The following is a 25,698-nucleotide window of genomic DNA, read 5'->3' as shown; positions in this document are numbered from 1 at the left end:
CAAAGGAGTCCGTAGCTGGTTACAAGAGATCGCACTCAGCCGCCGCGGACATTCGCCCTTGTCCACTTCTTATACCTAGCTATACATTATTTGTTTTTTCCATTACATCCTCACGCCCTACCTATACGTATAATAATTCAATATAGTCCAGCCTCAATGCCTTCAAGTGATTTTAGCGCGCTCCTATTGGCCAGCTGGTTCGCTCCAATTTCATCGATAACGAAAATCCACGGTAGACAAGGACAGATACACATCTAAACTCAAACGAAAGCTCATACGTTGAAGAGAGATAGCTATATCACAGTCGGCTCTTGAATATTGCATGAACCCGAAAACGCTGTATCAATAATATGTGCACGAATGAAATAATAGATTATTCGTTTGTTCAAATCGACCGTAAACAAAATGTAAGCATCCATTACTGATGTCGCTATAGAGTGAACGCGGGATAAGGGTTTTGTGTGAGTTAGAAAGAGATGCATTTAGTTTTGATGATTCGCCGTCGTATGGTTGGTGGTACAACAATATGCGCGTTATCTGTTTTTGTAGCAGTCGTCGACGGGTTTTCACATTAAACGATCATTTTAAGGGCGAACCAATCAAACTGCAAATTTATACAAATTGATACTAAACGGGTTATATTAATTTTATAACAAAAATTAAGTGTGTAAATAAGTTTGAGCGGAGTCGTAATTAAAACTAATTGGGTGTAATATAGCGATAATTATTTTGTATTAAGGCGGCTTTTGACAGTATTTTGCTCTTTTCGGGTGTAACTGTTTTTTAAAATTTGAAAATCGAAAATGCATTTCGGTGTGAATTGTGCGTGAGTGTGTGGATTTTGGACAGTGGTCAAGTGAGTTGCAACGATTGGTTTGTTGTGGTGCCCGGAGGAAGATGGCGGTATAGGGCGAGGCCAGGTCTGGCCTTTCGGGGCCATGCTTAATAACCTTACCTCTACGGCTTTAGGAGGTAAAAAAAATAATTTAATTAAATCAGTTTCCAAACAACTACTGTAAAAACATTATGACGACATTTATTTAGAACCTATATCACGATATCTACATCATAGGGAGATAGATAATAATTTCGTGCGTAATATTAGGAATTAAAGAAAATAGAGGAGATGACGTCATCTGTAAATCAACGATTCCACCGATATTGACTAATTTATAAATTCCTGCTATCATCATTTCCGAATGTTGCAGATTTTAAAAGAATTGTCGATAAAATTTATTACGTACTTCCTTAGACAAGTAATAAAAATCATATTCCAATTAATTTTATATATATATATTTTAAAACTTATTATATTTATTTTTTCTTAGTTTATCGTATAAATAGGAAATACGCAGTGACCAATCTTTAATAAGTACTTACATATATAAAAAAGACTTCAGTCGGCTTGCCTGAACTAAAACGATCCGAGTGACTTGTATTTTGTTAATATATCGTGTTCTTATAAGGAAAATAACTATGCAAACACACATACAATACAATCTCGGGTGCTAAAGTTTTTGTTGTCATTTCTATTTAAATAGAAAATGTAGTTATAATTTATAGAAAAAAAAATCTGAAAGAAACTACTACGACACTCATAGAAAATGCTTTCTAGAAACTACTAAGAATCTTGTTTCATTTTATTTAAAACCTATTAAAGATATTAATGACAATGTAAGGCGGTGTGGAAATTGCACGCGCGCAATTTTCACTTGTAGTCTGTACCAAACATCTCGGGGAAATATTTTTTTATATGATACGCAGGGAAACCATGGACACCCATGTTAGTGCGTGAATTGACGGCAATTAAGGGACTAGTATGTAGTAGTAGTAGTGGTGCGGATAAGTCTTAGTGCGAACTATTATAGTATAAGGTTTGATAGTCATATTTAGCGGAGTGGCGATTCCAAGTCGTATACTTCTAAAGCACCCACGTGGCACGCATCAGACCAAGGTTTTTAAAAAAATTAAAACAAAATTAGAAGTAGATTATAGCGCAGCAGTTGCAGATAGAGCCAATTTAACTATAGTCAAGGAGCAATAAATGAGAATTTGGAATATTTTCACCCAAAAGAATTTCACGAAATCTGTTTCTTAGCGTAAACCCTCATAAAACCACCAACTTGACTATTATTACGATCTGTTTTGCCTACATCGCAATAGTTTGAATGATAAAACTTGGGTTCGTGAATAGGATTGACTTAATTTTATAAATAGGTAACTGTATTAAAATGGCATTAATACCACCTGTAATATAGTCTAATACTTATTATAAACCATCATTTAATAATATTAAAATATATAACGTTTTGATTTGTGATTTGATTAGATCATTTGGGTGAAAACAGTATTTAATAGTACTTAATGTAAAAAAAATTCTTACTTGAATTCGTCTTAATTTTAAATTCTCGCGTATAATGTAGAATTCCAGTTTAAAACAACTGGAAATCGCTGAGAACTATTGACTGTTGTACACCATAACTGAACCTTATCAAAATATCAAGTAACACCATTAAGCCGAAAGACTTAAGAAAATCGACAAAGTTTCGCCATTTTCACGGCGCGTAATCTTCATGGAACTCTGAATTTTCTATTTGCGCCCAAATGTTGTAATTTCATTAGCTGTTTGAATATTCTGTTAGTAATATTTGTTTCGGGTGACGTTTATGTTATATTATGATAATATACATTTAATTATTTAACTTCAATTTAGTATCTATTAAATTTCTTTATTTAATTCTGTTAGTTAATTTTTTAAGTTATAAACAACATAATAAATTATGTGTGCTTAGCGTAGCATTTAATCTAATGTATTATTTCAATGCTAATTTTATATATAAATATAACAACTAAAAGTAATGCATAAAATTTTATATGTATTTCAATGGCACGAAGACCCTTTAAAAAATTCAAGATCATTGAAGCAATGTTTGATACAATATACGATAAAAGATTTACAATAATTATTATTATTTATATTGGATTACCAATATTAGTAATTACATTTAAATATTACCATTGGGTCGAATAAGGCTGGAGAATATTTTTTTAACGGCTGTCATAAAAACGACTCTGACTCCGCAAAGTGTATTCTAGCCGTAACAAGTCTAAACGCATTATCTACAAGATAGTCTGAAAAATTCAGTGGCGTAACAAACTTTTTGGTTCAACGTCTTTGACACAAATATTTTTTAGTGAATAGTATATCTTTTCTTAAGCAAGTACGCAATCAGTCTTTTGTGTCTGACACGCCGTCAGTTACAAACGGTTCATCATACAAGCAAGTGTTATTTCAGTCGAGATTCGAACGCGCCGTTTCTCTGGGTTGAAAAGCCCACGCTCCAGCCACCAAGACAATACTGTCTGCTGAGAAAAGTCACTTACAAGTGCTGTTGTAAAAATAAGTTCCTAACGCCGGTATCACGTACTCATTATAACGCAATTCACCATTCAGTAAATATCATGCAGGTCACAAAGAGTGCGACAGCAAAGTCGAACTGAAGCCGAACGTGGAGCGGCATCATGCCGGCGGAGCGCGGCTGCTTGCTCACTCCATACGACAAGATCACCTGCAAGGTAGACATCATCCCTTACACTTTAGTGCTAACTCCAAATACAGCTATGAACACTTTATTCATAGAGATTGGCGAGTAAATACGCACAGCCGCGTATTACATATATAAATTAAATTGTTAAAAGTACATCTTAATATTGTGAATACATTTTTTATATTTCAGTTTGTTGTAGAAGAGCTAGACAGATATGCATTTATAACAAATAATAACATTTTTTATTATACTATGTGTCAGGCAGCTAGTTTTTCAAATACACATTGAAAGGGCTTTCTGATTAAGGTATACTCAATCTGATAAAAGGTTAATAAACAACCCTTTTTTAATTTACAGTTGGTTATTTTAACATAATAGTATATAGTAATATGATCTTCCACAAAATTTTAAAGTTTGTGCATAAATACGTATTAATATCTTGTTAGGTATAATTTAAATACTATTGATGTCAAATTTTATTTATTTACTTTATATATGCATAAAGAGTACCTAGTTCGGAATCACCTACATTACATTTAACATCACGTTTAACGAAAACGATCAGAGATGAATAAATTCGACTAGTAATACCTGTTCTTCTTATATTTAATATTATTTTAAATTGCAGGTGGTATACATCAGCAGCACAGCGGGCATATGTCTACAGTGCCCGTTAGTATGTCTTCCTCAGCATCCGATAGCGACAAACCAGCTAAGCAGAAAAGGCATAGAACGAGGTGATATTATAAGTTTGTTGAATTTAGACTCATTTAGGTTTCTCAAAGTACTAAGTCTAAAAATAATCAAACGCAAATAAATCCAAATCAAAAGGGGGGGTTCAAATTTAACCGTAATATAAATGTGAGCTGTTTTTAATATTTCATGTTATATATAGAGTTTAGTTTGAACCTTAAACTAACTTTAACGCTTTGCGTTTATTTATTTATTTTGTACTCCTACAGTTAACACAAATTACATATAATAGCAAAAAAATACATCGAGAACATAGCCACAGATGGTATACATGATACATTATATAACAAAAAGATTTACAAAAGGGAACAAACAGACAAAGTATTTAATACAATTAACTAACTGATTAAATTAAATTAATTAATTATTTGAAAGATTCGTTCGACCAATTTTGAAATAAATAATGTGGCGAAGACGAAGAAAGCCGAGAACGTAAAAACAACGATATAGATAGTCCAAACTAAATAGGACATGTGTAGACACGACATTCATAAGAACGGTGTAATTAAAGTGATTTAAATATTCATACACAGATTTACACCGGCACAACTAAATGAGTTAGAGCGGTGTTTCACCAAAACACACTATCCAGACATCTTTATGAGAGAAGAGATCGCAATGAGAATTGGTCTGACGGAGAGTCGAGTACAGGTAAGCTTTTAGAGAGTAAGTTATCCTTGGTTTAGACTTTAGATAATACGATTCTAGTTTTTAGTGACTTAACAGAAGTTGGAAGTTTTTAAAGCTCAAGTTCATATTGAATTGATATAAGATTTGAAATTCGGTTCAATGAATCGATTTAGTACTACAAATTCTTTAATAATTCAATACTTAAAAATCAATCGCAGTTTTGATAGCCAATTTTACTTTTTAGTGTGCGTCATGTTAATCAATGCACTACCTAGGCCAACATTTAAAGCCTTATTATAGGCCATATTTTCAACCATTCACAATGAAGAAGTTTTAAATGATTGACCCCTATACAAACATTGAAACAGTTGCCTATTACCTTTTTTTTTCGAAAAGTTTTAACGTGAATAACGAGTAAAAAACTAAAAAACATCGGCCCCAATGGTTCACCTTGCGCGAGTCCCTCTTCGCACATCGCACACAAAACTTGCACTATACTGATACATTTCACAAGACCTTCTACCTGATAAAGCCTTCACATTACTTATAAATGGCATTTGTACCGATGTGTTTTAACTTATGCGTTCGAGGTGTTGAATATGGGTGGTCGCGTGATTTCTTACCACACAAAATTTGAAATGTTACCAACTTATTATGATTTGAGGTTAAGCAAACAGACAAAATATATTTCATTCTTATAATCATAGATTCAAATAATATAGTGGAACTGTATTGTTTATAAAATATTTTTTAATAATTCTATACAAAGAAGAGACATATTTATTAATTATAGTAACTAATATATAAGCCGGTTTAAGTCAAATGTTTATTCTCCTAAGCCTTCAAGTACTTAGCCTTCCCACTAGAAACAATTTATATAGTATTGTCTTTTATTAACATAACTTTTACACATTTAAAGAAAAACACTTTTTAACGGATTATAGTTATGTATTATTGTATTTAAACTTATAATTATTTGTACATTATTTTAAATTTAAACCGACGTTTCGCGTGCTTTACAACGTGCGTGGTCACGGTGACTGAAGACAAAGGTGTTAGATGTCAAAAAGTATTACAGCTGCAGAAAATGTTGTGTTATCTGTATTTATTTCCCCGGAGTTGGTATCGACTAAAAGATGTAGGGTTTTTGCAGAAATTGCTCACGGTGTCCTCCATTTTCGCGGATTGTTTATTTTGAGATTTTAATTTGGATATTATTGGATCCCTGGTGTTTGATAATTTTAGGCCGTCCTCTCTATTGAAATTAGCGTGTTTTTTGATTTCAATGGCTTCGCGTACCAATCTTGGGAAGAATCTTTTTTCTTTCGCAAGTACTTTCGGTTGGTCAAAGCGTATGTAGTGATTAGGCCTATCTAGTGTGTGTTCACAGACTGCTGATTTTGTGTGTCGTCTATGTCTTATGTCCGCGATGTGTTCCTTGAGTCTGCTGGACATATTGCGTTTAGTTTGCCCTATGTAAGACAGGCCACAGTCGCAATCCAGTTTGTATATACCTGCATCTTGCAATGGGGTGTTACTTTTGATTGGTCTTAGGAATTGCTGAATCTTCTTGTGCGGCTTGAAAATTGTATTAATGGAAGCTCGTTTTAGGACCCGGCTAATTCTATCTGTAACTCCCTTCACATATGGCAGGTAAACCACCACCGCCACCACCACCCGTCACAACTGCTCTCTGTCGGTAAATGTTTGTTTCAGAGAGCCCAACGTCTTTGTGATGCGGCCCACCTCAAGGAGGAACTACAGCATGTCAAACAGGTGCTACACCGAAACAAGTTGCGCATCCCCCGGCTGCATCACAGAAACAAAAACAAGACACAAACAGTTCCTCGCCAGCCAGCTTACCTGCCATATGTGAAGGGAGTTACAGATAGAATTAGCCGGGTCCTAAAACGAGTACAAAGTACGAAGTACAAAGAGGGGATACAAAATACATAATTAATTACCTACTGATGAAATGTGTTCGATACCTTTGCTTATAATATATAGAGAGTCAAACAAAGTTTGTATTGCAGCTACAGGGCTTGATAGACTAGTACGTACGCCGATAAAAATTCACCGCTAAAGAGTTGACACATAGTATTGATTCATGTTATTATTGATGTTAATCGTCTAATTCTGTCCACGGCTCGCTAACAGTTACTTTGTGGAATCACTTAGTTTCAAGTTAAACAGTACTTTGCATTGGATATTAGACTTAATTTGTGTCTTCAAATATTTGTATTTCGTTAACGCGACTGCCGGTGTCTTTACTGCTTCCTAATCAGATTAGTTACACGTTAATACTCTATTTACAGTTTTCTAATAGCCGTTTCTTTCATTCCGGCTACCAAGTCTTGGGTTGGGTTTGGGTTCAGCTTATTAAGTTCAGGTCTTCGCGTGTATTTATATTTTTATTATTAATTTATTAAATGAGAAAATTTATTTATGTCAGAACAAAACTTTGGTAGGATATTTGTTCTCTTGGAGAGAACAATTAAGTTAAATACACCTTATGGTTTTAAGGTCACCTAGACCTTTGTAATTAACTAAACGAACCAATGGTCAAAAACCTGCTTGCTTAAGGATCCATTAATGTAAAATATTGGTATATAGTTATTTTTCTTCACTAAATATTTAGTTTATGTATTAGAAGGTTGTATTTAAATTATTTTAGCAATTAATACGCACCTACAATAAGATTTTATTTCAAATAATAGTAGCGAAATAAACATAAAAACCAATCTAAAAGAGGCTTCGATCATTTAAGCGTAGCCAAGTAAAATAAACAGGCCGATACACAAACAGACAAAGTTGTGAGATTTCGTGAAACTTGCCCGTTCCCATGTTTGGTTTGGTTGGAGGCTGTATGTGGTGAACAAATAGCTACATGATCGCAAATACTAGCTTTACTGTGCAAGAATGGAAACTTTTTTGGGAGCTTACAGTGTATATTTTTAGAGATAAAGAATATAGTAGGTATGCCATATTTCTTAGGCCGCTCATTTGGTGAATTGGCTGCGTTGCCATCTTCTGTCTTGTGTCGCGATACAAGTACGCCTTGATTTCATAATGGATATTGTAAGACATTTGTAAGGTTATTTATTATACATTATACGGATTATTTAGATTAAAATAAATATGTTGACTGTTTTTAATTTATTTTTTAACATAGGGTAAAAGTCATAGACAAACGTTACAGATACAAAATTATAAACATGATTAACACAGGTATAGTTATATAAAACGAAGTATTTTTGTATAAAGAAGTTCTTCAATATTCTTTATAGAAATAGTTTTCGATACTGGCTTAGTTTATACACCAAAGTTTACTAAAGTTTATTTAAACACCTGGAAGCATTGATTGCCCTTACTCCGTGCGTCATACGAAGTAAACGGTTGTAAACTTTAATGGTACATCCGAAAGCAATTTACTTGAAGCGACAATTGACTCCCGAAAACAGAAGCCTCGCCTCACACGTATAAATATAAGGTGTTTTCACACTATCGTTAATGGGCAAAATGTAAGATTTTAGCTTTTATTTATATTTAAAGACACTAGGAGTGTGAGAATATTTAAAGTAATAAAACCACATTTTAAACGTAATAAAGAACTACAAAATATACTTTAACATTATTCACATATATAATTTTTATTGAATAGGGGGTGAACGGGCAGGAGGCTCACTGATGATAAGATACCACCGCCCATGGACACTCAATGCCAGAGGACTCTTAATTATTCACAAAGCAATGTTGTGCCATACCTCCTCTCGGCCACTCCTTTTTTAACTGTTGCGCTGCTCCAAATCCGATACATATAATAAATCCTAAGTGGCACATAGGACCAAAAACTAAAATATCATTGAGTACAATTCTAATCAACTAAATAAGTTTCATAATTTTTAGTCTATCATGCGTCAATGCTTATGCCATTTCTGATTATACTCGTATTATTTAAATCTTTATTAATTTATTATGCGCGAGTGTGTAGGCCTCTAAAAGCAATTTTTTGTCGGAGTCTTCGCGCCACACTGCGAGATTCTTACTTGGATTTATTTATTTTTATATCGCGTGAGTGCGTGTGATACCTGCACTGTTTACTTATGTTTAGACCTTTTGTACAGACAGCCGCAGACTCTGTATGTACTTAATTAACCGTTTCTATGCCTCTGTGGTCAATCGTATAATTTAAAGGATGTAAAGATTCTGCCTACTTCCATACTGAAATTCCTTCCATTTTTAAATAATTGCATATATTATCTCTTTAAAAAAAATGTTTCCAAGCTGGGGGGCGATTTCCTTTAATATTTATAAATATTCGAATATAGTTTACGATTTTTTTTTAATTTAAGTATGAAAATTTAACAATATTGTGCAATGTAGTGCAATTACAAATTCATGACTCCTCGCCCCATGCCGTCGAATATAAACATAAAAAAGATCCGACCGTGATTCTCACTTTGTTTACCAAATCCTTTCATTATGAAAAAGATAAATGGACATAGAGATGTGCAAGTATCGATAAAACTATATTGATTTAATCGATATATTTTTTATAAATAGTAGTTTATGATAACTAAAACAGTACGCTTTTAAATCCAGAATAAGATAAAGACCTCTCATAGAAATAACTGTACATACGCCGTCTTCTTAAAATTCAATTTAAGGCATAGGGCCTTGGCCTCAGCACGAATTGCTGTGTCGGTGTCGGTCCGTAATAACAATTAGTTGTGTAAAACATTAAATTAATATCATTTTATGGATTACTTGGCTTACGATAAAATATATTGGGTGAATCTCAAAATCATGTTCCATATACATTTCCATGAATTATAATATAATAAAATGAATTCAAAATGTAATTTGACTATTTTAATCATAAACACATAAACTGTTTTAATCCACCATATATGTTTCCATTTGCCCTACATCATGAAACGATGACAAAAAATGGAAAGAAACAATTTACTTTTTTGGAGTTTGGCGAGATGAATTGTAGCATACTAGTGGTCTTTACTCCTTAAGAAAGACCGCCAGCATATCTCCGATAAAGCGGGTGGGGGGAAGACCTAACAGCATCCTGGTGGCAATAGCGTTGGGTTGGATTGCTCTTATATGGGTCATTGCAATCAACATGTGACTTTTTTAATTTTATGGTTTAATATACTCTATGCTAAGTTACTAATTTAGGGCAATATTGAAACACAATATGGACATGTGATTGTCTATTTAAATAAATAAATTATATTTATAATTATTATTACTAGTAACTCTACCACGAAGTAATAAGCGCTAACGTAAAATTATCTACAGATCTTAGTGTTACGTGTTGACTTATTCTAAAAAGTTTATAATAATATTAGAAGTCCATTACATACGAGCCAAAATAAAGCATTATTGGAAACACCTCTATTACGAATAAAGAACACGCGTGTTAATAATAAATTAGATTCATCCTCGCTAAAAGTAGTTTTGTGTCGATGCATTTTATACTCGACACCTGTACACGAGAACAGTTTCTCTGCAACGTTAATTATTCCCTCATTTCACTGATTTTTCACTCACAATTTAATTGCTTAATGGACTTGTAGCTTTTCAATGAGATGGTTTTAGTAAACTTCATAGATTTTAAACAATAATGTAACTATGAAACATAATTTACTAATGGAGGCTAACTTTCCTAGGAAAAAAAGTCACTTCTTTGAATAGGTTTATATATTTTTATAAGGTGTATTTCTTTTTTTATACCTACTTAATACTTTACTTCGTAGGTATATGAACCTAAATTAATCACTTTAAATGATAATTAGCAAATTAATAAAGATATTATAGTGCTCTCATTACTCAATTATGTATTAAACCATACAACATAACCATAGCACCTCGCATGATATTGAAATTTGACAAAATAAATATAAAAATTAGGGCTTCTATGCGGGTAAAGTATGATCCTGTGTCCAACATCCCGAAAGCATTAGTCGGTATTAGCGTAGTATTAAGATTTATTAGTGTAATAATGTTGCTGCGAGGTCAATTAAGTTTATTTATAATTACATTTTAATATACTCTTACGTAGAGAGAGAGAGCGATGTATATTTTCATACATAATCTAACTGCATCGTACCCGCAAGCTTCATTTTACCTTAATATAATTCTTTTACTTAGCTTATCTTTTGAATAGCTACATGACCAACATCTTTTAAATATGTTCTTTCTGTTGCAATGCTACCCCGTAGAACTGTTCGCCTTTGGAATGTTAACCTAATGAATTAACTTTTTATTATTTTATACTTTTTTCTCCATTAAAACCTTCTTCAGAGTTTAACACAAAAATAATTAAAGTCGAAAAAAAAGAGTAGAATTGATACAGCCATCTTCGAGTTTTGAGCCTAGTAACATATTTTGCAATTCAATTTTAATTGTATAGATATAATTGGTTCAGCTACAAGGACATTAATAGATTTAGTTAGTGTTTAATAATTAACAGAAAATACAAAAAAATAAAGCTTCTTAATTAAAGAACGCCATTTATCATTTTTTTGACCGCTATAATTCAAACTTTTTTTAGAATCAAACTTGTCAAAAAGAACTTCTCACAATTGAATAATTGCTAAACTTATTCTGCCATTTTAAATCGCGGAATATTTTTTCACCAAAAAAATATTACGCTTCAGTTATTAGAAAGTCTTAGGGTCTGTAGTTGTTGACGTCTTAGGGTCGATTCCCGGCTGTGCACAATGGACTTTTGTCTATGTGCGTACTTAACATAGCTCGGATAGTGAAGGATCGTCAGACCGGCTTGCCATAGATCTACATGGTCGATGGCGTGTGTACAGGATCACCTCCATATTTTTTAGATAGACAAATGATTATAAAACAGATACAGAAATCTTAGACTTAATAACATTGTAACGCCATACCACTGGTACGATCTATTAAAAAAAAATTACACGTCATTTTTTAGTTTCCAATTAATTATAACTATACAGTATGGTCATGCCGCGCCTAGTATCGATCGACAGATGTATTGATACATATCGGAGAGTACTAATCACGTTTACGACTTTGTAATTTTACGATTATTATACTGGTCTTTCATAATACGTACACGTTAAATAGACTGGGATAAGACTTGATTCTAAATTTATAACGGATAGTTAGATATTTTTCGTTACAATCAGTAAAATTATTATCGAAAATTGTAAGGTAATGAATAAAATTGGCAAAATAAGTGATCAGTTTAAAAATCTATTTAAGAGAAACAACTTATTGTGAGTGAGTTGTATTTCCATAAAGATATCCCATAAACACTTTTCTCAATAAAAGATAATGTTGCCATCAAAAAAATATACGGAAAATATCGCCATCATAGGGATTTGGGCTTTATTCAGGGCTATTTGCAATAAAATGATATTGCGGATCACCGCTAATTCTTTTGGGGTGTATGAGCGTGAATTACTGTCTGTGTTATAGAGTTTACACAAAATTTATTCAATATCATCCTTTTATTCATACAAAAAAGCATCACATTAAATTAGTTTTATAAACCAAAACGAAGAGAAAGAGAAGAGTGGGTCAGTTCTTTCTCTTCGTTCATTTGGTTTTTACGATGAAACGATAATTATTTGAATGTTATACATACACGCGTTGAATATTCGTGTCACTTATAATAATAAATAAAAAAAGTAAAATAAATTACAAAAATTATATTAGATTTAGGCAACATATACACAAAAAATTCAACACAAAGAAATAATGTAAGCCTGACACGCGTCGTCGACTTTTTGGGTCTAAAGCGCCGGTTTCCTTCTGCGTACGAGTAAGTGTTAAATATGCACGTGGACAGAAAGCACATGGGTGCCATCAGGGTTAGAACCCATGATCTCATAACATCACACCCTTAAGGACACTGGCATAACACGGGCAGAAAAAAACAATCACTTTAAGCAATAATGATTCCAACTTAGCTCTAGGTTGCTGTCTCCACCAACACTCTCTACAACCTGGGCCTACTATTACCCTTTCCGGTTACGAATTGTCTTTTAATATAGAGTTAATCTACAGTTTATAGTTATATATTGTACACAATGTTATTTTAAAATATTAAATTTTTCATTAATTGTATACAGATGTGCACACACCTTTAGTTTAATAAAGAATTTCGTGAATCAGAGTTATATGTGGGGTGAGATCAGGGGTGACCAGATCTAAATTCTCATTTTATCTCTGTAGAAATGGTATTAGTAGATTATTTTATTCAAATTATATTTAGGATTCGTTTCGGTCTAGATTACAACAAATTCCTGTTTCTTTATACTAGATAATAACACGTTTTATTTCTGATGTCATTAATTATCTACCTAGAGACACGTATACTCAGCTAAACAATCATTAAATATGTATCAACATAGTTTCCATAGACGAGTAATGTATTTCGTCCTATGTATGGTTCTTAAATTATAAAGTAAATCATTAAATTGAATTGTGCAACGAAATTACAGAAAATTACAAAAACAACCTTGATAATAACAATTAAAAGGAACCCTTTTACCAAATATATATAGCAAGCAATAATTTAAAACCGCATCAACATCGGCTTAGCCGGTCGCAGCAAATCGACTAATCCGTTAATGAACTTAGGGGACCTCCCGTCGACCTAATATTTGTGTTACTCGCTTTATTGCCTTTTGTTTACGTATTTAAAGTTAATCAGGGTGCGAAGATTTTTGATAGATTTTTACACTGAAACCACTCGTATATAAATTGGTTAAGATGCAAAGAGCAATTTACCGGTAGTGACAATTGTAACAAACTTCTGTCTGTAATCTGTCAAATTCGAATATTTGATGAATAAGTCGTTTGATGCTCGTGTGGCCTTTGAATCTCTCCTAACAGATCCACATTTATACCAACACGTAAATTATTTAGATAAATTTACGTTAATGTCTTGTTCTAGAAAGAATCGTAAAATAAGACTTTATTGTCGCCTAAGATATCTCGTACCTAAATGACTCATCCACACGCTCGTACGGTGAAGGAAAATATAAATAAATCATCACGCCTAACACTCAAAAACTCTGTGTGTCAGAGACACAGAAGACTGATCACCAAATTCCTTATTAAAAAAACTGATGATTATGAAACCAGACCATGAAAGCGCAAGTGTTTTTTTTTTACTTACTCATACCACTAATGAGTTTTTTAAATACAATTTATTATTTACAGGTCTAATCGTTTATGTTATATTATTCTAATAAAATTTATTACAATAAATAAATAACTATTACATGCATATCTATATTAAATATAGTAATAGTTTCAAATATTACAAACATTCTGTTTGAGGTCCGGATTTTTACTTCCTAGGAATATTATTCTAGTGACACTATTGAAAGTATATCAAATATGTTTTTTATATTCGATTTAGTGTTGCCGATGTAGAAAAAGCAATATTCCTTATTTTATATACAAAAATAGCTAAAATATATGAAAGTACGATGAGTGTCTAATAAACCATGACTCTAACCGTTTTCTCTTAATAAATTCCGAGGATAAAATAAATTATTTCTTCGAAAGATAATAAAAACGTTTTTCGTGTATTTGGTTGCATCCATTAGGGTGCTGGTTGACGTGAACACAGGAACCAAATTATACGTCCCGGGGGCGTAGCGAGCGGGGTTTGAGGCACGGGGCAAGAGGGTAAGACAAGAGGTGCATCTGCGACGGTTATTGTGTTATGAATATTAATATTGTGGTAGAGAAAAATTAGCGCATGCTACGTTTGTTAAGACAATTAATAAAGGCATTAATATGTAACTATTTTCAAAAAATAGCCAAAATACAGAATCTTGGTTTTTTCCAAATGTTTCATGTTTGATAAAAATAAATATTGATGCAGATAATTTATAGAGTAAGACGGACAAAAACATCTATTTACAAATTTGCAACCTTTCTTAGTACTTTACGTAAATGCATGTTGAGTTGCTAATAGTAGCTACAGAAAAAAAAATTATGAAATAAAATGAATGCATTCCTATTTTAAATATTGTTACCTTATTAAATAAGTTCCTCACTTCCATTGTTTCAATAATTATTCATTCAAATCTTATAAAATGTATGCAAATTGAGGGTAACTTATTAAATTTACTTTGTAAGGGTAAGGTTGGGATTTTAGAAGACTTAAAAGTTAGATACAGAAGATATGATGCTGTCTTCATAATCTGTGTGATTTACGATTAAAAGCTTTCATTCAATCCCATCGTTATGGCATTTCCTAATTTCAGATTATATTCATATGTAGTTTCAATTAGAGTTGGTAACAATTCAGTCTTAGTTGCTATGTTAGTATTGGAATAAAACATAAAAACTACTAAAGTAGTAGTAGCATGGACAGCATACTAACATTTTAAGATATACGTGTTATTTATATTCAGGATACCATTGGTAAAACGATACACCAAAAAAGGTGGCATTCCTGATTGATGCCATTAAACCGTCTCTTGGTGTCTCGGTAACCATAGCTGACCACTACAGAATATCAGCAAGTCCAATAGCAATCTAAACGAGTTGTTACACTGAATGGAGTGTATTCAATGATTTCTGGGTGAAACGGGCGCATACAATACACGAGTAAAATGACTTATAAAATGCCTTGGACAGAACTGCAAAATGTACGAGATAAGACTGTATCGTAAAAATGTCAAGACTATTTCATTTGGTAGTAGGACGTATACAAAAGAGATTTAATAGTAAATTGTACATATATGATTTTATGCCGTTCCTGATAGGTGGTATCTGTTATACAGGTTTATTTATGTGAAAATTATGTACTTAGGTAGTATATATTTAAGCCGTTAATTTTATAAATTAGTATAATAGCATAAAATTGACGAGCAGTACTGATTTTATGGCCAACAAACAGATATTTATTGCTATACGTGATTTAAAAAGACAATCTTAAAAAATTCTGATGCGTAGCCATTTGTTGAGAGTAGTACGTAGCTTTTAAATGGCGTAGCATCGTATTGCTACGTATGGTTATGTTGTACCTTTCTAAAGAAGAGTAAAATATTTATTTACTATGCATGAGCAACACAACTAAAAATTAGTTCTTTAACTAAAATAATACTTAAAACTATGTTCTCTTCTATTCAATAAAGAAACGTCTAGCTACATTACACAGACATTATTTATAAATACATAATAGAACTAAAAAATAATATCCAACTATTACACGAAAATATCAATAAGTTTTATTATAATTATGTGTTGTGGAATAGTATTTCGATTGTGGCTTATTTAATTTTAATTAACGAAATATTTCCTCTCAGCTCTGTCTCGCTTTGTGTAATTACTAGTAAGCATGCACTACATAAACATATACTTGTCGACATACTATACACATACTCGTTAGTATTAAGTGACGTGTATAATTATTAATTCATAATTATTTAATATCAGTAGTTCATGTATTAGTACCGTGTTCAATATATACATAGTTTCTGGTTACGGTGGATCTATTTTTCATGGAAATTTGATAATTCCTTATGGCTTTTCCCTTTTCGAAACTATTTTGAAGTACTTGTAGTAATAGAAAGAATGTGTTATCGAAGAAACTGTTATCGATATGTAATTTTTTGTGTTTAAAAACAAAAATGATAAAATTAAATAGACAAACATAAATTTAGGTACAAAGACTGCTTGCTATAGTTTTATCACTAATACGGTTTTAAATTATGAGTCTGTTTCATCCTATGTTACGTTGGCAGATTATAATGGCGGCTTAACACTATTGTTATCCCAATATTATTTTGTACCATACTCAGGAGATTATAGCGTACAAGTGTGCATACACATAAATGTATACGGCTCACATAATTCAAGTAATAATTCTACAACTGTACTAACACCAGATTATCTTTAATTTTTCATGAAACGATATTTGGTCTTCAAATAATTAGATGTCAATTTTTTACTACTAAACTGACACTGATATCTAAAATGACTATAAAAATAACATGATATTCATTGCTAAAGCTTAGTAATAAATGACAATGTGAGTAGTGCTTTGGTGTTTAATATATATATCCTTTAAAATCACAGTAAATTAAATTTAAAAATTTACTGTATAACTATGTTGCTAAGAGAATAGTTACGAATTTCTAGTTTCCATTCTCAACAATAGAACGATGAGCATTAGGTACTGAACATCACTAACTGAAGTCTGTTTTACGCGTGCGCGTTTATGTATCGAGCGGTACATAATCGGTGCTATATATTCGATGTACACTTAATTTCGCTTCAAGGCCTATTTTTAGAAATAGATTTTTGTTAGGAACATAGTAAACTGGTAGTGTTCACTAATATTTTATTATCTTTTTATAAAAATAATTGTAATATAAATATGTCAAAAAGGCATATGTATGTATCATTTATTAAGATTTATTGTAGTATTGTATGAACAACAATTCTTACTCTCCAAATAGGTACACACATTTAGATTAACGGCAAATTAAGACATTTACTTGTAATTAATAAGTTATTATATCAAAAATATAAATGGTTTTGCGAACTCTATGTAAATGATACTAATATTAAGACGCCAATAATTTAAATCTATGATTATAATTATTCTTCTCTCTGGTTTTTATTTTGTTTAATTGTAAGTAACACTGTGTAACTTTGGTGACAGTTACAAATGGTTTGAACAGTACAGGTAGTACATACATCAATTGTTACATTGGACGATAAGAACACGTACATAAACTGCTATTTATCTAAAGCGGCCATATTCGTAAAAGAAAGACATTCATTCGTTTATAACGCCGTTACGCGCCGTTACCAACGTTCGAACGGCCGCTACTAAGTGATATTTATTGGGAGCGCATCGTTAGAATACAAATGGGCCTCTGTGCGTCGGTGTTATTTTGAAATATTTTAACAACGTAATAATTCTAAATTCGGCGTAAGTTTTGTACTTAATTACAGTGTCAAAATGTGACGTGAAGACCAAATTTAATATTTTCAATTTAAATTGTTTTCGCATGGTATATTATGAAGAGGCTTTCTGAGAGTAAAACATGTTTTAAGAAACTTAAGTTTAGGAAATAAATCAAATTGAAATAGTTTTATTCATTTCGGTAACTAAACACACTTCAACTTGGTAACTAACAAATATACAACTAACTTGGTAACTATACAAACTAAGAACTAAATTAACATAAATAATCCCTAATCAAGGTACCTATTAGACCGAGCGAGAAGAAAGTCTCTGCTACTCTTTTTAATTGTCTAGTTTTGGTACAACGAAATTGATAAGAACTCTTCAAGTTGAGGTCTTGCTTCACCTGACATATTGACACAATTTCATAATAATATATTAACAACCGCTTAGCATAAGTGGAAAAAAAATGAATGCAATACATTATGTAACATTAGTACCAAAAAAACCTTCCAAATAAATCTTATTATCCATCAAATATGATAACTATGATTAATAAGGAAACAGCGCCTTTACATAAATATTTAGTACTTGCATATCTTCCCTGTATAACAATATTAATGGATATAAAATAAATTGTAATTCCTCTATATAGTGTAGAATAAACTGGTACTTACGTATTAACGTCACTCGGCAAATAATAGTTAGGAAGTTTTAGAAAAATAACCAGTTTCACGCAACGGAAACAGTTATTTAAATAATATTAATATACTAAACCTTATCTAACCAAACAATAAATAATAATATCATCAAATTAGAAAGATTTCTAAATCGTTACCCTGTAATAGAACTTTAACTTACTTACCTACTTCAATGTAGGTAACATTTTACAGGCTGTCTCCATCTGAGGTATATATGAACTTTGAATTCTTCAATATGATTCATTTAAAAAAAAAAACGATAAATTTACACTTGAATATCAAATTATACATGAAAACATCATATATTTCAGTAAAAAAATGCCCTCTGAGTAGAAAGTCTTCGGCAAGGCAGTTTGCTACCGTGTCTGTGTATTTGCTTTACTCATTTACAAGGGAGTGGTCTAACAGAGGCCATGCTGGCCTGTATAAGCTAACTATATTACTTAAAGTAATTTAAAAAAATACCTAAATTTTTATGATAGGTATCTAAAACTTGACACATATAGAAAGTAATTAGAAATCATCAGTTTATAACCTAATAGAGACGATATTAAAAAGGAACCAATTCGTTTTTATTATTTTATTTCAATAGTATAATATGTGATTTTTTTTAAAGTTTGTATTGTGTGACATTAAAATAACTTTATTTCTAAATAAAAAATAATATATTCTTTTAACATGAGAAACTTAATATTATCATACGAACAAGACGCGCGTCGCCATCAGACAGCCGTGCTAATTTTAGTCTCCTAGAATCATATGTGTATTTTTAATGCCATTTTAAATTAATTAAACACTAATATTTTGAATCGTGTTAACTACAATTAACTAATAATAATAATAATAATCTTTATTTATTTTCTCACAAAACTTCATACATGATAAGTTATAACTATTTATGTATGTAAATAATTGTCATTCTTCTTTTAAGGGATAGTTATTGTTTATCTGAGACTGATGCCTATTAAAGGTTGAGCACCTGTGTTACAGGTCATCAGGCCTCCACTTCGGATCGACAAAAGATATTAAATAATAGAGAATAGACAATCATGGTTATAGTAGGTTGTAACGTTAACAAAATAAGAAAATATATACATTTAAACAATACATTAACTGTTTCAATTATCTGTCCAAATATGTAATATAATAAATAAAAGTATAATATATTAAAACGCTTAATTTAATAACTTGTGCCAATGAATACCTGCTACATAAACTGAACGTTGAGTACGCTAACGCAGACATCACGCCGTGCAAACATTGAACGTAGGTTGATTCACGAAGTCGCATCATGTTTTAGTCTTCTATTTCTTCAAGTCCATTAATTCTGAAAGTATTTACTTCAATAATTTTCTTGAAGTTTTTTTTATGGAACACGAGGCAAACGGGCTGGACGCTGGAGCACCTAATGTTATATATACCGCCGCCAATGGACATAAAGGTCGACCTTAAGTCGAATTGGTTCATAAAAGCTTGAGTGGACTGGTTCGACATAGTAAAATACTTGAAGTACCTTTTGCCTTTTGTTCTTACTAATGAAAATTAAAGCGTTGAATTAAAAATAAATAAGTAATAATGAAGTGGCGATATGGGTCTTGGCTACAGATTACATCAATTTCTTTCAAGATTTTTATTCCATAAATAATAGAGAAGTAGGCTTCTGTTTGACACATGCTGGTTTCCTCATGATGTTTTTCTTCGCCGTACGAGCGAGTGTTAGACAGAAAGTCCTTTGGTACAAAGGCTACCGAACTAAAACTGATTAAATATTTTATTAATATTTAACACACAAAAGCGAATTACCTGCTTTTCTTTAAAATTTCATAACCTATATAAAGACTGCACCGATGGTATCCTTAATGTGTTAATTACAAAGAACACATATAGCCTATATCTTAAAACGTTGTTAGGCTGGGACCAATATACCTAGGTGTCTTTTGTTTTACTGACCAATACTACACATACTTGCTAACTGTAACAAAAACTACATATGGATATAATGTGAAATGTTGTAGGTATTATACGTATTATTATTATAAAAACGCATATTAATGTTGACCACAAAGACATTGGCCAATAGCCTCAGCATATCATATTCTATGTCACATGTACATAAATTTAATAGTATGTAGGTATCCTATAAAAATATTATTATAGTCTATGGTAACTTCCCTTTACATCTATATACCAAAGTTAAACCGAGGTCAGTCGAAAGTACCGACACTGACAAACGATGTGGGATTGGCAAATCGTCAGTCATCAGTCTTATTGATTCCGGGATATTGCGGATCAGCCTCTCGGGACCTCGGACATTCTGGGGGACTTCTATTTTACATTACTTCTGTTTGTCCAAAAATTCTTATAGAAGTTATCTAAATGTACTTTTAGGTAATAAATATAATATTCTTTATACACTGAAATTAAAGTTTCTAAAATAACACATTTATGTATGGCCGTTTTGTATAAAAACACGTTTTTGACAGATTTTTTTTTTTTTTCCTAAAATGTTTGCCTGGAAGTGATCGCTTGTTACCGACAAGGGCACCCGTTGCGTCTTCATAAAATTAGGCAATAAATAGTTTTATCATTTCGAGTAAAAATCCAAACGCTTGTTATCTCGCTCACGTGGAACGTACAAAGTCGCAATAAATAATTTTCCCCGACACTACCAAATTAATGCGGCTGTCCCTATTATTATACACCTCTTTCTCCAACGCGTTGAAACCTGCATTTGACAGGCGGAAAATGAGTAGTTCTATCTTCCTCGCACTTAGTCATGCATTTTTAATACGTTGTTCTCGCGGCAGGTGGATTAAAATTTTGATAGGTATTCGTGCAGGCTTGTTGTGTCGGGATAAATATGATTATGAGCTTAAAAACAGTATTATTTTAAGGGGCATAATGATATTTAACATAAAACTTGAACTATTATTTTTGAATAAATAACTTATCTTCTGTAAGAAGTCTGAATATATATCAGTTTTTAGTGACCTCAGGTGTGAGAGAAACTTTCAATATTTTTCAGTCTTTTTATGGTAAGTTAGAATTTTATTCGTTGTTTGTATTACAAAAGATATTTTTTAAAGCGTTTTTGTTTAGTTTTAAAGGTAAGTTTTCTCTGTATCCAAATTACCAACCGCGTGGTAATTAATCCTACCAGTTGGTTAAATTGAAACAATTATCTGATCTCATAAAATAATAATTATTTTCAGTGTTGGTATAATTATGTTGATTTTTATTAATTATATGTAAAGCCAATTAAATATAGTTTCATTTAAAACAGCTGTTGTCTGAAAATTTCAAAAACGCATTTTTTTAATGGTCCGAAATAACAAACTACCTTGTAAGAAAATCCTTTACAAATAACAATTCCGATTATAAAAAAAAACAATAAAATTCGTACTTTCTATACATATTCCGAAATTAAGGTTCAAGAATATGAAATCGTTTTCTTTACAAATGACACGCGATTTACAAGTGATTTTGGGGTTTAGCTGAGATTTGCGATGCGAGGGTTCAGTGATTAATGTCCTGCCGCCGGACTACGTAATGTTGACTTAAGACCATTATGCGGTGATAGTTTGGCCACAGATTACATTTTATTAATTTTCTTGATAAAAGCCGTTATGGATACGCGCAGCGCAACTTCTTGTGTCATAATGTGGGACTTTACTGGTGTGCCCTACCAACTATATCCCAGCGGTGTCTTAATCCCGTACTGAAGGACCACGAAAAACCTAAATGAATTTAGAGTGAGGTTCTTAGACGTATGTTGAAAACAACTGAATCATTTTCTATATTCCCTGACCCAAAGTATTTTGCTATCTTAGCAAGTACCCTCACAATTTAATTTGTTTCAGGTTTGGTTCCAAAACCGGCGAGCGAAGTGGAAAAAGCGTAAGAAGAGCAACAATGTGTTCAGATCACCTGGGTCCCTGCTTCCTTCCCATGGACTACCTCCCTTTGGTGCTGGAGATGTTTGCTCACCTGGAGTTTTTGCGGACAGGGGCTGGAGTATGCCACCTGGTGAGTAGTAGACTAATTTCTATCGTTTAAATAACATAAATAGGTATAGGAAATTGTTTTCGGCGTTATTTTGATTTTTTTTATTACGGCAGCAGTTGTAAACTTTTATGTAACCCGTCATATTGTAATTTTTGAAATACTGCATTTATACAAGAAAATACTTTACGGCACTCTTCTAATACCAGTACGAAAAGTACAGTTTAGCTCAGGTTAAAAGCAGTATACAATATGAAGATACTAAGCCAATGGCGACGTTATAGATTGCATGTCTTTAAAACTGTTCTAGCTTAATTTGAATTTTTTGCAGGTCTAGGTCAGCTTTCCCAGGGCGGCGTATCGATGGGCGGATTCGGTTCGGGCGGTCTGCCCCAGCTGGCGGCGGATCTTAACCCCTCCTTGCCCATCAACTCCGTAGGCTCACAGCCCTATCAGACACACTATCCGTTAAATTCATTGGGTGAGTATCCGAAATTTAGATTCGGTTAAATATTGTACTCGCTTGCTTTTCATTGCAATACAGCAGGGACAGGGACCAAGTTTTAAATTTATTGTAGTTACAAATATATATTTAATCCCGTGAAATTCGTGATCCCAAGTACTATACATAAGCTTTATACTAGTATTAATTGAAAAAGCTGTGTCTGTATTTAGGTATTCGTTTTATTTATCATCAACACAATTTCATAGGTGACACAATGATGTCGTACTGCAACAATATTAACCAGCAAAGCGCGCTGGAAGGCTCCCCTACTCCGCCACAGCCACACTGTGGGTCTAGCGGCTCACCTGCAGCTTCCGGTGAGACAAACATTCAAACGCTCTATACATATTAGTATTAATTGTGACTATTAAATTACTACAGACTATCAAATAATCTGTTAGAAATAGTCTGTAGATCTCATAGTATTGGCAAATAGAATAAAGTACAAGTATTAACCATAACCGTAGGCATTGCTACATCAGCTTGCACAAAAAAATACATATACGAAAGATATTGAGATTAAAAAAAATATACATAGAATAAATAATCTATTTTATATAAGTGTATGAGAAGTGGAGATAGAATGGAGAAATATATTTTTGTTTTGTTCTCATCAGCGTTTGTTTAGGTAATTTGGTAGGAAAGTCAAATATAATTTTCATGAATACTAATTTCAAACCAAAAAAACTTATTAGAGATCATGTGTACCTGCTCTATTAGTTTTATTAATGTCAAGGTAACGGCGGCGAGCATCCAGAAGAGGAAGTATGGCGCGGTCACAGCATCGCCGCCCTGCGCCGACGCGCCTCAGAACTTTCCGCTGCTATCCCGCCCTATCTCCAACTCAATTATGACGCGCACAGCCCTGTCTACTAATCGTATAGCAGATAAACCTACGCAAATTATTATAAGTTAAATAATTTTATAATGTTATTCCAATTTTAAGGTATTATTTCGTAACATATTGATTTTGATTCAATCGAATACCTAACCAGCAAACAAAAAGATTAGGGTCTACCAATTTATTACGTAAACACTCCAATATAAGGAAGGATAGATACCTCAACTGTTTTCAGATAAAACAAGTTTATATTGGTGATTATCCTTAATACAAATTACCACAGTTGATCAGTACCAAGTTTTACGTTTACCGAAGTTCGACAATCCAAAAATCTATCGGAACAGCCGACGGGACGTAATCTTTTTTAAAAAAAAAGTTAACAAATGCGCGTTTACGAGTATATATAAGGTAGAAACGATTGGTATTTCGGATTTAAAGACCGGTTGTAGATATCGTCGTCATATTTCTTATTTGTCTGGCTTGGAATCTCTATCAATTTATTGTAAGTAAATAAATAATTTTCCCCATTTTTTTCTTTGTAAATGTTGTACTGTTAAGCTTATATTGTTTATTATATAATTATCTATAATAATTTATTCTGTAAGTTTAAAATATTATGTTCCTTTTTTATACGTGTACATATTTTATTTTAAGTTAACTTTCTACAATTGAAACGAAAATTCATTACATTATTTACATCTGACTATCATCAGTTTGGTGCCGTACAGCATTAAAAATGGTACACGAAATATTGTCGTTTAATTTTTTTATATACGTGTACCATGTACATATATCTCGAAAAATTGTAGATTTTCTTTACAGTTTTAAATTCAGAACTGAAAATTGAGAAATCTTAACGAAAATGTCCATTACATTTGCCAAAATATCTTAAAGTTCTCATTTAATTAATGGCCAAAGCAATCGTTGGTCTATATGTTAATGTGAGTCTAATAATACATGTATACGCGTTCGTACAATAATAACATAGTGATAGATATATTAAGTTATATGCTAAGGTAGACGGCGGTTGATTCCGCCTTTAGCGCCTACATACATAACGTATGCAATTATTTGGATTATACATATATATGCCAATGCAAGAAGTAATCAATGATTTGTTTAGAAAAAAATGTAAAGCAAATGTAAAACAAAAGCTAGTTTATATAAAAACTTTTTATATAAACTAGCTTTTGTTCTTACTTCGCAAAATGGGATGAAAGAGAAATGTAGGAACCGCATGCGAGCCGCGGGCTTGACGCATGCTACGTGATTTTTTATAGATCAAAATAAAATATCCAAAGCCACGGTTTTATATGAATAAGACCAAATGTGATCTAACAATTGGTACATTATGTATGGAGGGGCGAAGTAGGTCTAATACATTCCAATGTAGTGTTATTGTAATAGATTCATTGAAGATATTTGTGAAAGATCGCATTTTATAGTTCATCAATAAATGTTCATGAAACTCAATAGAATTATGTGTTTTTTATTTCTAGAATATCCTTTTGATATGAAGTAAAACAAGTGCCAGAGACGATATTATCATAGATTGAAAGTTGAATAACTAAAGTCATATCTTAATAGCTATTCTCAGAGTTCTTTTAGTACAACGTAAGATTGACATTATATAATAGGTATATCTAACAACGAATTTAATTCCGATCAGTATCTACTAATTACACTGGCCTATACCTACACAATGAAAAATTGTTTAATTACTGCTAAAACAATAAATGACTCTGAGTATGCTTCTGAGACTTGAGCATGTGTTGAAT

General features: G+C 32.2%; 1 protein-coding gene across 1 annotated transcript; it reads left to right on the top strand.

Moving 5' to 3' along the window:
* The first annotated feature begins 562 nt into the window (after positions 1-562).
* On the top strand, positions 563-25,398 carry LOC110993792 (homeobox protein orthopedia). The gene is made up of 8 exons (XM_022260174.2): positions 563-972; positions 3,469-3,576; positions 4,177-4,285; positions 4,835-4,952; positions 22,433-22,598; positions 22,906-23,055; positions 23,286-23,396; positions 23,816-25,398. Exons 1-8 carry the CDS (start codon positions 939-941, stop codon positions 23,953-23,955), a joined length of 936 nt encoding a protein of 311 aa, XP_022115866.2. The 5' UTR covers positions 563-938; the 3' UTR covers positions 23,956-25,398.
* Positions 25,399-25,698: the final 300 nt, after the last annotated feature.

Source organism: Pieris rapae, chromosome 7 (genome assembly GCF_905147795.1).
Source record: "Pieris rapae chromosome 7, ilPieRapa1.1, whole genome shotgun sequence".
NCBI classification, from domain to species: domain Eukaryota; kingdom Metazoa; phylum Arthropoda; class Insecta; order Lepidoptera; family Pieridae; genus Pieris; species Pieris rapae.
The sequence above is the reverse complement of the archived record's forward strand: the minus strand, read 5'-3'. Positions and strand labels throughout refer to the sequence as shown.

Bases quoted from the DNA above. Each gene is read 5' to 3' on its own strand.
- LOC110993792 (XM_022260174.2), top strand. From the start codon at position 939: ATGCTTAATAACCTTACCTCTACGGCTTTAGGAG. The intron at 23,056-23,285 runs GTGAGTATCCGA...ACAATTTCATAG, and splicing joins CTATCCGTTAAATTCATTGG to GTGACACAATGATGTCGTAC. The intron at 23,397-23,815 runs GTGAGACAAACA...ATTAATGTCAAG, and splicing joins CGGCTCACCTGCAGCTTCCG to GTAACGGCGGCGAGCATCCA.